The sequence below is a fragment of the Nicotiana attenuata genome, chromosome 3 (genome assembly GCF_001879085.1).
Source record: "Nicotiana attenuata strain UT chromosome 3, NIATTr2, whole genome shotgun sequence".
Lineage (NCBI taxonomy): Eukaryota > Viridiplantae > Streptophyta > Magnoliopsida > Solanales > Solanaceae > Nicotiana > Nicotiana attenuata.
In genome coordinates this window covers 20108925-20120946 of record NC_031991.1, presented here as the reverse complement: position 1 = coordinate 20120946, position 12022 = coordinate 20108925, and the positions used below count along the sequence as shown (strand labels likewise).

Below are 12022 nucleotides of genomic sequence, written 5' to 3'. Positions count from 1 at the left end.
AAACGACGAGTGTGCCCGAAGGGTCCGGTAGTAGGGCTCTTCGGAAGGGAGAGAGCACCTCAAGTGACTCGCTTGGGGCAATTTAATATTGATGATTCGCCACCCAGCCCTGAATTCTCTGAAGGGCAGTTTTGGGAGGCTCGATCTTTAGAGACCCCTGATGTGGGGAACGACTCACGATGGGGAAGACATATTTCGTGGGTGCCTTGCGGGCGTTTTCGACCTAGATGTGACAATGGTTTTTGACGAGGCCCATCGTATTCTGAACTAGGTAATCTTCATTCCTTGTTATTACGTTTGCTTTTATCTCTTCCTTGCTGATTTCTTTCCTTTCTTCATAGGATGTAGTTCTTCATCGGGAAGCATTCAACAAGTCCCAAGATGAGCTGAGCCGGTGCGAGGCCGATCTCAAAAGGCTTTCTAAGGAGAGAGATGCCCTCAAACGCCTCTATGTGCAAAAAGAAGAAGAGCTCAGAGATCTTCGAGCTGAATTGGCCTAGGCTCATAAGGAAGAGGCCGAGCTAGACGAGCAGGTAACTAACCTTTTGAAAGAGTACGGTCTCGAGTAGGGCTGCTTATCGGGCGGATTGGGCGGTCATTTACTCTTAACGGTTTGGCTTATCGGATCAGCTTTTAAATATATTAATTTGCTAGCCACCCGATAAGATATCGGGCGGATTGGTATCGGTTTAGCTCTTATTGAGTGGTTTAATGGCCTAGCATACATATTCAGAAATCGAAATTACACCAGATATACATGTCTGTTAAAAAAACAGAACACATCATTTGAGAGTGAAAAAAGCAGAACTAGGTTGATTACATATGAGTCTACAACAATTAAAGTTACAGTAAACGAAATAAACTAGGCTGATTATTGATTACATATTATTTGAGATTCAAAAAGGCAGAACTAGGCAACTTGTTGAATGAAAAAGTTGTTGCTCAACTAGAATCCACACTCCTGTTGGACATCTCATTTTTATCGCTTGACTCTTTTTCTTTCTATATTCCACATTTCTCACTTCAATTATAGAAAACAAAAACAAACCAAATTGTAACTTCAAAGCCAGAAATCCCTAACAGAAACAAAGAAATGGCAGCCACCATACGTACCATGGCCATGCTCAACGTCAAAGAAATGGCAGCCATCACAGTCTCATAGTTTTGATACAACGTTCAATGCTAATCAAGTACATGACTAGCAATACTTGCAATTTACTTACAACTGAAGACAAATTGACAATCTTTGGAAATCCAATTCACAAGCTTGATCATTAATGTCATGGATTTCCCAATGCAAGGTCATGCCATGTATCCCCATCAACTTGTTGAGCCTCTTGATTTGCAAACGGATATAAATCAATCATCCAAAAAAGAGAACTGATAGGAAGTAGCCAAGATGAAAATAACCAAAAAAATAAACATGGCAAGAATTTCTCACATGAGCAACATTAAAAACATATTAATTATGATCTGTTAACTCAATAATATGTAATATTCCTGATATCATAACTCAACAAAATGTGAGTGAACAAGCAAGGATAATCAGCATTGGGACTGAGATGCAGATACCACTGAAGGGAACACCACATCAAGTTACTTATTTTGCTGAGAAGAATCTTTACCCAATTATAGTTTCAGTTCTAGTGAGTATATGTTCCTGCTTCTGTTATCTGTTCTTGGTTTGTTAATAATATCTTAATATATGTTGTAAGGCTGGTAATTTCAGAGATGAGGTATAAACCTTACACCAACGTGAATATTACATAACCTTCCCACGCATGAATGCACAACATATTAGTCGACTACAGTTATGGTCAGCTTTCTGTGTGACCTCCAGAGAGCAAGAATTCCTCATATGAGAAACATTGAAAACGTAGTAATTATGATCTGTTAGCTCAATAATATGTAATATTCCTGTTATCATAACTCAACAAAATGTGAGTGAACAAGCAAGGATAATCAGCATTGATAATAAATACAAAGAAAAAGCCACTCGGATCAGGGCTTGAATTCCAACTTCAAGCACAGCTTGAATGATAGGAAAGTGTACATGTCACATGTTAGAGGGCACAACATTGGCCTAAATTCGAATTCTTACAAGATATATTAACACTACACGTCAATTACGGAAGGGTCTTTTCCATTGCTGGCTAACTCTGAAGAAAAAAATTAAAATAATGAGTCGTGCGATAAATATAAGCATATCAACAACACTTATATACAACAAATATAGTAACAATATTATTACCTTGTTCAAGCTGATCGATTTTATCAAGATCTTCCTCAACACTAATAGGTTGTTTTAATTTTTCATTTCGAAGCCAATCTTGAAGACACACTAGAGCTTGCACCAATTTAGGAGTTAATGAACTCCTAAATGAATCAAGAAGACGTCCTCCTGTACTAAACGCACATTCGGATGCCACACTTGAAACCGGAACAGCTAATACATCACGAGCCATCTCCGCAAGAATAGGAAATCTAGCTGAGTTCAATTTCTACCAAAGAAGAACATCAAATTCTTTAGTGTCATCCTCAATTTCTTCACCTAAATATTTATCTAACTCTGTTCTAGTATCAACACCTCCACTCCCACTTCTATATTTTTTTATATCTTGCATGAGTGATTCTAAACGTCCTATATTTTGGGTGCTTGCTTGACTGCCAGAAAGCCCGGAAGTCGAAGTGTCCAATGAAGAACAATCTGAAGATAAAGCAAGCACAACACCTTTTGAGCTGGACTTTACATACTCACTAAATAATGAAGTCATGTACTTCGTCACTTCTGCTTGTATAGGTGCCCCCTGATTTATACCAAACATCTTTACAAGTGCATAGCCAACCGATTCGATCTTGTAAAGTGGATTCAAAATATATGAGATAAAAATTATCTTGTTCATTTTCCCTGGATCACCCCAATACTTATCAAACTTTTTTTTCCATATTCTCTGCCATTTCACTTAAAACTGTATCTTCATTTTCTATCAATTACTTCAAATAAACAGCAACAGCGAAAATTTCAAGAAAATGAATATTCGTTGTAACATAACGTGATCCAGATATCTTCAAAGTAAGAAGATAGAAGATTTCAAGAAACTTTGTAATTCATTTTACATTCTCCCGATCACTACTAAAAAGTTCACCTGTAGGAATCCCAACATCAATATAAGAATGCTCAAGATAATGTCTTAAGCCAATTTTACTAGAAGCATAATGTGAAAATACACTTTCAAATTCAACAGCCCTGCGCAACATCAAGTAGGTGGAATTCCATCTAGTTGGAACATCTAAGCATAAAGTTTTTTTGAATTGAGTTGTTCAGCATCAAAACATTTTTGAAACCTCTTCAACCTCGCAGGAGATTGCCTAACATATCGCACTGCATGCCTAACACGTTCAATAGACACTGAAGATTCTTTTAAACCATCCTGGACCACAAGATTCATGATATGATCCATACATCTCACGTGAAGGTGAGTACCATTCGTCAAATTAGTTCCCATTTTTGTTAATTGCTTAGACAATTCTTTTATTGTCACATCATTTGAGCTTGCATTATCAACTGTGACAATGAAGATCTTATTTATCCCCCACTCACGTAAGCACCTACCAATACCATTTGCCATATCTTCGCCTTTATGACTAACAATAGGACAAAAATTAATTATTCTCTTATGCATATTCCATTCACTATCAATCCACTGGGCAGTGACACACATGTAATTGATGGTAATACATACTCCTTGTTTTGTTTCTATAAAAAACCTCTTCAACTTTTGCTTTTCTTTATTAAAAAGATCAAAACAATCCCTAGTTACAGTACTACGGGAAGGGATCCGAAAATAAGGCTGCGCCACTTTCATAAAGTCTATAAAACCTTCTTTCTCAACAAAGCTAAAAGGAAGCTCATCAACTATTACCATACGACATAACACCTTCCTACATTTTTCTTGATCAAATTTCCAAGCAGCAACAGCTACGTCACCCTGACTACCCCCCGGCGCAGATTGAAAGCCTAAATTTGATTGTTTTTTATCAACAATAGCAGGGCGTTTAGGACGCTTAAGCATATGAGAAAGAAGTGTTGACGTACCGTCTTTGGTCTTAAATACATACTCAATAAAGCAATAGTCACATTTTGCTTTTGTACTCTCTTCAGAAGTAATAATTTCTGTAAAATGATCCCACACAACAAACCTTTTTCTCCTTTTTTTGGTTATATTTGACTCCATTGTTTGAGCTTGACTTATTGCATTTGAATTAGAAGCCCACTTTCACACATCATCACCTTATCACTTTGTATATTTTCAGCCATGTATGAGTCACTACAACAAAAAAAGAAAATGAATGAGAATAAAGACATCAAGTAGTAATGGACTAGTTTTCAGCCATGTATTAATCGATGGAATAGGTTAGGAATGAGAATAACACTTTACTTTTTCCCAGATTGTGACCATTCCCTAAAAGAAAAGCTCCTGGCACAACTCAAAACAAAACTCACAAAGGAACTTGTGCCATGGAATTCAACAACCAAGAAGGACTTGTGAGTTCTTGGATTTCCAATTATAGAGGATCAAATGATAGAGAACCCTCTCTCTTTTTTCACCTTTGGCCCTGCTACGTCCAAGGTCCAATATTTGTGGTCCAACAACCATTATCATGTTCATTTCAGAGTAATCTTAGCCTAGAAATCACTCAAGTACCAAAATTTTAAACAAGACTAGCCTCTTCTTTTTCAATTTTAAGGTAATTAAATCCTTTTTCTTGCCCTTCCTTAAACAAAACTAGAGCATGTTCTAGCAAATAGCATTGAACTAAACGATGAAAACACAGTTATTCATGGCTTAAGCAAACCTAAATTGGACAACCAGTTTTTAATAGTAGGAGATGACTAATCTTGCGTAAGCTTCACAGCACCGACAGATATTTACATTGTCCCAAGTAAGAGAAAAGGAAGGACAAAAATTAGGAAAGAAGTTATTCTGGACTTGAAATTGGAAATATGGGTTCTTTTCGTTTTTCAAGGTATATATGTTCACATATTATATGTTCTGAGAAGGAATAGCAATAAGCAGAGATCATTGTACCATATTAATAGCTTAAGCAAACTAGTAGTAATAACTAAGAGTACCTGGATAAGAAGATAAGAAGCCGCGAGAGGGAGAGACGAGACAGCGAGAGGGAGACCGGTGGCTAGTGGAAGTCGACGACGACGAGGACTGGTGGGTGGTGGCTGCTGGTTTAGGCGTTAGGGTTTCTATGATCTTGTCTTTTTGATTATTTAGAATTAGGAATGCGTTAGTCTTAGAGAATAGAGACAGACGGGTCAAGTGTCACACCTCCTTTTTTACACACCTACCCCGAAGGATAATGTATAAGGGAGTTTTTCCATTTAAAGTGACATTATTCGAATTGGGATTATTTATTTATTTTTAGAGTCGCCACTTGGGATAGGATTGGTTTTTGGTGTCCCAAGTCACCGGTTTAATTTAAATCCCAAATCGAGGAAAATTGTCGACATCCCAATTGGAGTCTGCGAACCAGAAATTCTGTGTAAGGAATTCTGTTGACCCGAGGGAAGGTGTTAGGCACTCCCGGATCTCGTGGTTCTAGCACGGTCGCTTAAATTATTATAAATGGCTAAAAATCTAATTTTTTACATGCTCCAACCTATAGTGCAATTTTATAATTATTTACCGCTTTTTAATTATTTTTTTACGAAAGTGAACGTTGTTTAAAAACGTATTTTCGGATCACGTCACATGAAATGCACCCGGATCCTCGACACATTCTTATTCAACGTTTTTGGATTTGGATTTGGGTCGCATGAAATGCGCACCCGTATTTAGGAAGGTAAATTATTAAAAGCGTGCCTAAAGTGACTAACGTCTTTTTAACTTTGCGAAGAGCCGTGAACTTCGCTAAACGGCACGCTCCGAATGCTAAGTATTTTTAAGCAATTAATGAGGGCCCCGCAATTTGTATATTTTTGTTTGGCGAGGCTCGTCTCACTTTTATTATTTAAAGGCCAACCTAAAGCACACTAAGATTTTCTATTTTTATTTTTTGTCTCTAAAAGGGCCCAATTAATTTACATTTATAAATTCGGGCCTCAAGTTCAAGTCCGAATTCAAACAAAAGGGAGGACCCTCTTAGTTTGAACCCGCTACCTAACTCGAAAACCTAAATTTATATTGCAAATTAATTCCCCGTGTTCCTAATATAATTTTTTTTAAAGGGGTTTTACTCAACTAAAACAAACCACGAATGTTCATAATCGTAGTTCCTTTTTACCAAATCATGTTCCAGTGAAATCAACTAGGACGCATAACTTGACTTGATCACAAACTAGGCGAATTTATCCCACAAAAATGATGAGTCAGCTATACTTACCTATCAATACGTCCCGAATTATCCAACTATCATTAATATCACCTACTCACGAGGCAATACTTTGCTAAAATACCTCTCCCTCATAGAAAAACAATTAATGCAGACCTCAATTACACATTCTGCCCAAGGATAAGTCTATAGCATATTTTTTGATGTAATTGCTATTGTGTTCACTTAAAACAATTGGCATGCTCAAATATCTAACCAACAAATATAAAAGGTAAATTGGCGTAAATCTAGTTCAACAAAATAAGAGCAACTAATCCCAACATAGAATCAATGTTAAATTTAGAAACAGAGTCCAAATTTGGTTTTAAGAGATTACCCTCTCATTCCAAAGGCACAAAGAGCTGGACTCTTTCAGAAAATAGATATGCCCAAATAAAGATTGAATTTGAAGGCATAATACTCTTAACAACAACTCAACACATATATTATCATTTATAAATATGGTACAATCCCCAATATGAAATAATTGTGTGAGAAAACATCAATGAAACATTCGGTTCCGTTTAACACATCGCAAATATCACAAAGCAACAATGAATCCAAACAATTTAAAACAACCTGAAATACCGATTTTAAGTGAACAAAACAGATTTAAAACATAATACTTGACATCTCGGATTTTACTTGAGAGAAAACAAAAATAACTTTCAGTTGGAGGCGTACATACCTAAGAGCGGAACAATAACGAAAATAACAAACAAACTTCTGGAAGAGGAGAGCAAATTCGGCAGCAGTAACAGCAACAGTCCAACGACTAAATGAGTTCAAATCGACAGTAGCGGACAGCGATTCAACCACTATTGAGAGCAAGGAAACAGTTCAGGAAAAACATAATTCAAACCAACAGAAATTGAGTGATTGCTTGGAATCCTGATCTTCGCTTCCTTTGTTTGAAAATTTTCAACTTATTCCTTCAGATCTGGAGTTTCTTTTCGAGTGTTCTCACTGCTCCTTAGGGCGTGTGTTTGTGATCTTTTGAAAACAAGAGAGGGCTGGTTTGATTGTTGCGTTTTACAGCTGATTCGGAGCTATTTTTAGGGCATTTTTTGGACTGCTTTCAAGTGGTGTTTCCGCTAGTTTGAGTCGATGGCTGCTCAAAGTTAAGAAGAAGATTTTTTTTGGGGCCTCCCCTTCGCTTGGGAAGAGCCCTAGGGATCTTTTGTGTGTGTCTTTTTATGTGAAGAAGAAGATGGGTAGGGGTCACGTTATTTCCGTGTCCCTAAGTTGTGAGAGATCTGATGGGTTTTAAAAGGGAAAAATGGGTCGGGTCATGGGTTTGACCCGTTTTCTTGGGCTGGGGCGGTGAGTTTTAGGTAGTTTAGTTTGTGAGCTGACTTTGATTTGGGCTAGGTTTGGCTCGGGGTCTAGCTTATTTGGGCTGGAATTTTAAAGAGTGGCCCAAAAATTGGGTCTTTATTAAAGCTTTCATTTTCTTTTAATTTTCTTCTTTTTTTCCTTCTTTTAAATTTCATTTCATTTTCATTTAATTTTTTTTAGATTTTTGTTAAGATAAAATGAGAAGACCTGATTTAACTCTAATTTTCTAAAATTAAATAAATCTTAATTTAAAAAGAAAACTAAGGAAAAATCGAAAAATTAAACGTAATAATGCAAAAAGACTATTTTTGTTATTTTCTTCTTATTTTGTAATATTAATTAACTAATAAAACTAAAAATGTAAAATGGAGTCTTAAATGCAAAGGTACTATATTTTTGTATTTTTATGAATTATACCAACTAAAGATGCACATAAAAATGCAAACAAACACAAATTTATGCAATCAAAAATCCTAAAAATCAAATAATTAACCGAAAAATCCTAATTTTATGTATTTTATAGGAATAATTCAAGCGAGGCAAAAATCACGTGCTCACAGCTGCCCCTCTTTGCTCGTAGACACGAAGGGTTTTCGGGCAAAGATAAATGAGCAACTATGGGATTTTTGCCTGCTTGGCAGTCCATGAGAAGCATTTTTTGAAAAAGTTTGACCGAACCTTGCTTCAGAGGTTGCCTACATATCCTTGGCTATAAAGGAATCAGGTCAGTGTAGTTCTGGAAGGTTTGGTAGCTGGGACTACCAGGAGCTGTGAATTTCACTGCTGTTGCTGCTGCTACTGCTTGCTGACCTCCTTATTACACCAAAATGGAAAAAAATAGCTAAGCTAGCTAGGCCTATCAACTACGAGTTACAAGATTCCTATCTATAAATCTCTTGAAGCTTGATCTTGAGTCTTAGCTGGTTTTTGCTGTTGACTCCGATATGAATCTTGATGCTCGCCAGCTGCATGTGCTGGTTATTTCTTCAGCTCTTGGATCAAAGCGGGACATGCGAATCTTGTGACGTTAATTTCATTCAAGAGCAGTCCGCATCTTTGTCTGCTTCAGCATTTTGAATTCGCTTCTTTTTTTGTTCTTTTCCATCTTTTCTTTATTCTGGACTGAGGCTCATTCTTTCGGCTACTTCGGATCCTGTGCCATCGAAGTCAAACTTGCTCAGCTGCCAAAACAAACAAACGAACGAAATTTTCTGCCCCAGTTTTCACTAGGAAAATTTCGTGAGTTAGTTGTGACACATATCTAAGCAGTCAAATTAGGATTTGTGTATTTTTGTGAATGAATCCAGGTTATGCTGAAAAATGACTAGGTTATGCCGGAAAAAGAAAAAGGGTCTCGGGTTATGCCGGGACGAAAAGAAAAAAAAGATCCTCGGGTTTTGCCGGGATTTGGAAAGAAAAAACTCCTTGGGGAATGCCAGGGAGATCCTCGGTTTTTTGGCCGGGATCTGGAAAGAAAAAGCTCCTCGGTTTTTTGGCCGGGAGATCCTCGGTTTTTTGGCCGGGATTTGGAAAGAAAAAGCTCCTCGGTTTTTTGGCCGGGAGATCCTCGGTTTTTTGGCCGGGATTTGGAAAGAAAAAGCTCCTCGGTTTTTGGCCAGGAGATCCTCGGTTTTTGGCCGGGATATTTAAGGAATGGGATCCTATGCTACCATGATCTGTTTTTCTTTTGGGATTTTTATTTTTATTTCTTTTCTTCTTCCTTTTTCTTTTGTTTTCCTCTTTTATGTTTTCCTTTTTATTTAACGAAACACATGAAAAAATTTGGGGGAAACTTCTTTTTTGGTCATTTTCCTGTTGCAAAGCTGTTTCAGCGCTTGCGCCTTTCATTTCCTTTTGGATTGCACCTGCTTCTTGCACGGTTGCTTTGAATTAGACCTGCTTCAAACAAAGAACTATTTGTTAGTTTGAAACAGTGGTTGGTTTTGTGGCCTTGATCATCTCAATTGTTTGATTCCGGCCCCATTTCCGTTGAGAACTTTGCTGCTCGTTTGCCTTGAGGGTGAATCTCTTTTCAAACCGACCGGGTTCAGCCTTAGGACTTCATGATGACTCGCCCGTGTGGGCTCTAGCCTTTTCACTTTATTCTACCCTTGGGACCTTTGCCTTTGACTTCCTTTTTTTCCCAACATTTTTGCTTTGAAAGCATCAACCACCATGGTCAGTCGGGATTGGCCTGACGCACTCGCTGAGGCTGGGTATTTTCTTCGGCTCTGATCAGGCGGAGCCCTGTGAAGCTGGTCCTGCCACCTTTTCTTTGTACTAGTTACGGAATCAGAGTTAAACCGAAAGGGATTCAAAGAAAAAGTATGCAAAAGGCAAGCATATGATTTTAAAGAGAAGCGTCCCTTTCGGGGGAAAAGAAAGACTTATCTGGGGTGCATGCTGGCTTCAAATGAACATGACATGCTTCTTGGACTGGACGCCCGACCCACACAAACTTTCCAGCTTCTCGTGAACCCATTGTTCCGCATTTCAAAACGAGGGAACCTTGCCAGGACTCTTTCAGTGATGAGATGTCTTCTTTTCGGCCACAGCGCCCTTTGCGGGTTTTCGCCAATCGACCTCTCTCATTTCTCTTCTCACTGTCGCCCGATAGTGCTCTTTGCGAGTTTTCACTAAGCGGACTCTCTCATTTTTAGTTTCTCTACTTACCATCGTCTTATGGTGCCCGAAGGTTTTCACCGATAGGACTCTCTCATTTATTTCTCTCAATTTGAATTGCATCGGATCCCAACAATGACATTTTTTCATTTCTTTGCCTTTGTCAATTGATCAGAAGGACTTGAACAAGGTCTTTGGGTAAAAAGTATTTGGGAGGAACTACAACTTTGGAACCGTTTCGGCGGATTCATAGCCGAACCATCATATCATCTGCCCCAGTTTCAACTTTTGGGGAAATTGGGATTTTTATTTTGGTGTGACTGAACCTCAGGGAGAGGCTGCCTACGTATCTTTTTCGGAATCAAGTCAAACGTAGTTCAGGCAAATAATTTTGTTTTTGTTTTTGTTTTGTTTTTCTTTTTTTTTCCTTTTATCATATTTTCTTTTTCTTTTTTTTTTCTTTTTTTCTTCATCATATTTTCTTTTTCTTCTTTTCATTTTTTTTCTTTTTTTTCTTTTTTTTTCTTTTCTCTTTTTTTTTCCGATAATACTTCCGGGTTCTAAAGAGGGTAGCCAAAGAAGGGTAACCGGCTCAAATGGGTTTACGAAGGGTTAATAGTGTTTGGATAGCGAGAAGAAAAGCCTTCGTCATCTTAATTGCACAAAAACCAACACCGTAGAGAGCCTAGACATAGTACCTTTTTACTGCATCTGCATTCACATCTGTTTCGGGATCATTTCCTTTGATATCTTCCAAATACAATGCTCCTCTCGGCAATATTTTCCGGATGATGTATGGACCCTTCCAATTAGGAGCGAATTTTCCTTTTGCTTCCTGGTGATGAGGGAGAATGCGTCTTAACACGAGTTGTCCCACTTCAAAATTCCTAGGACGCACCTTCTTGTTGTAAGCGCGGGCCATTCTTTGTTGGTGCAACTTCCCGGATGTGCCCTGAGTACAGCACACTCTTTTGTTGTAATGTATGGACCTTTCCAAACCGCGAACCAATTTTCTTTCAATTATTCCAATTCTTTGTTTTATTTCCTCAAGGTTACCTTCTTTGCATTTCGACTCTTGATTCATGATTTCGAAATCTGACAGCGTTTTGGGATCTAGGCATGAAGTCCGCAAGCATGTCATGTTATTTAAAGCTGCATTATTAGAGCTAAAGAGAAGAAATAGCAAAATAAGAAAGGATAAAGAAAAATGAACGATGAAATATTGATTTCATTTCTTGGAATTTTGAAGATAACAGGGTTCACATTCGGGAATTTAAAGACAAGAAACTAAAAGAAACATCCGAGTTACACCCTGGAATAACTCGGGATACAGAAAAAGTGGCAGGGCTAGTCTACTGGGATTCTCGCCTGATCGGGAATGGCGTAGCCTTCCAGTTTTGAAGCTTGGCGCTTGGTCCCATGTATAACACCTCAGCGGTGCTAGTGCCCTCTCCCGGCTGAACCATGTGGGTTTCGTAGAACATTTTCCTCATTGCCCCACGCATTTCCTCACTTTCTTCAGTCGTGAACACCTCATCATCTTCCTTTTTACTGTACTTAGGCTTGACAAAAGTTTCATACAAATGTACCACCTCATAATCGGCCATTTTCATTTTTTGAAAGAACACTTCGGCTTCCTCAGCATTCACAGGCTTCTTAAGCGGGAAACGCCTTCTGG

The 12022-nt window shown here is 38.1% G+C and overlaps 2 protein-coding genes across 2 annotated transcripts in view; one reads left to right on the top strand and one right to left on the bottom strand.

Moving 5' to 3' along the window:
• Positions 2502-4235, bottom strand: LOC109224209 (zinc finger BED domain-containing protein RICESLEEPER 1-like). Its single transcript, XM_019388795.1, has 3 exons — positions 3346-4235; positions 3118-3247; positions 2502-2951 (listed from the first exon to the last, which is right to left on the bottom strand). The coding sequence occupies exons 1-3, from the start codon at positions 4233-4235 to the stop codon at positions 2502-2504; spliced, it is 1470 nt and encodes a 489-aa protein (XP_019244340.1).
• Positions 5297-12022, top strand: part of LOC109224208 (probable LRR receptor-like serine/threonine-protein kinase At1g74360) — a 15186-nt gene continuing 8460 nt past the window's right edge. The window contains exon 1 of the mRNA XM_019388794.1: positions 5297-5300. Coding sequence (XP_019244339.1) covers positions 5297-5300 — 4 coding nt within the window. The remainder of the gene's footprint in view (positions 5301-12022) is intronic.

Bases quoted from the DNA above. Each gene is read 5' to 3' on its own strand.
- LOC109224209 (XM_019388795.1), bottom strand. From the start codon at position 4,235: ATGGAGTCAAATATAACCAAAAAAAGGAGAAAAAGGTTTGTTGTGTGG. The intron at 3,248-3,345 runs GTTTCAAAAATG...GATGTTGCGCAG, and splicing joins TCTCCTGCGAGGTTGAAGAG to GGCTGTTGAATTTGAAAGTG. The intron at 2,952-3,117 runs GTAAAATGAATT...GTGAAATGGCAG, and splicing joins TTAGTAGTGATCGGGAGAAT to AGAATATGGAAAAAAAAGTT.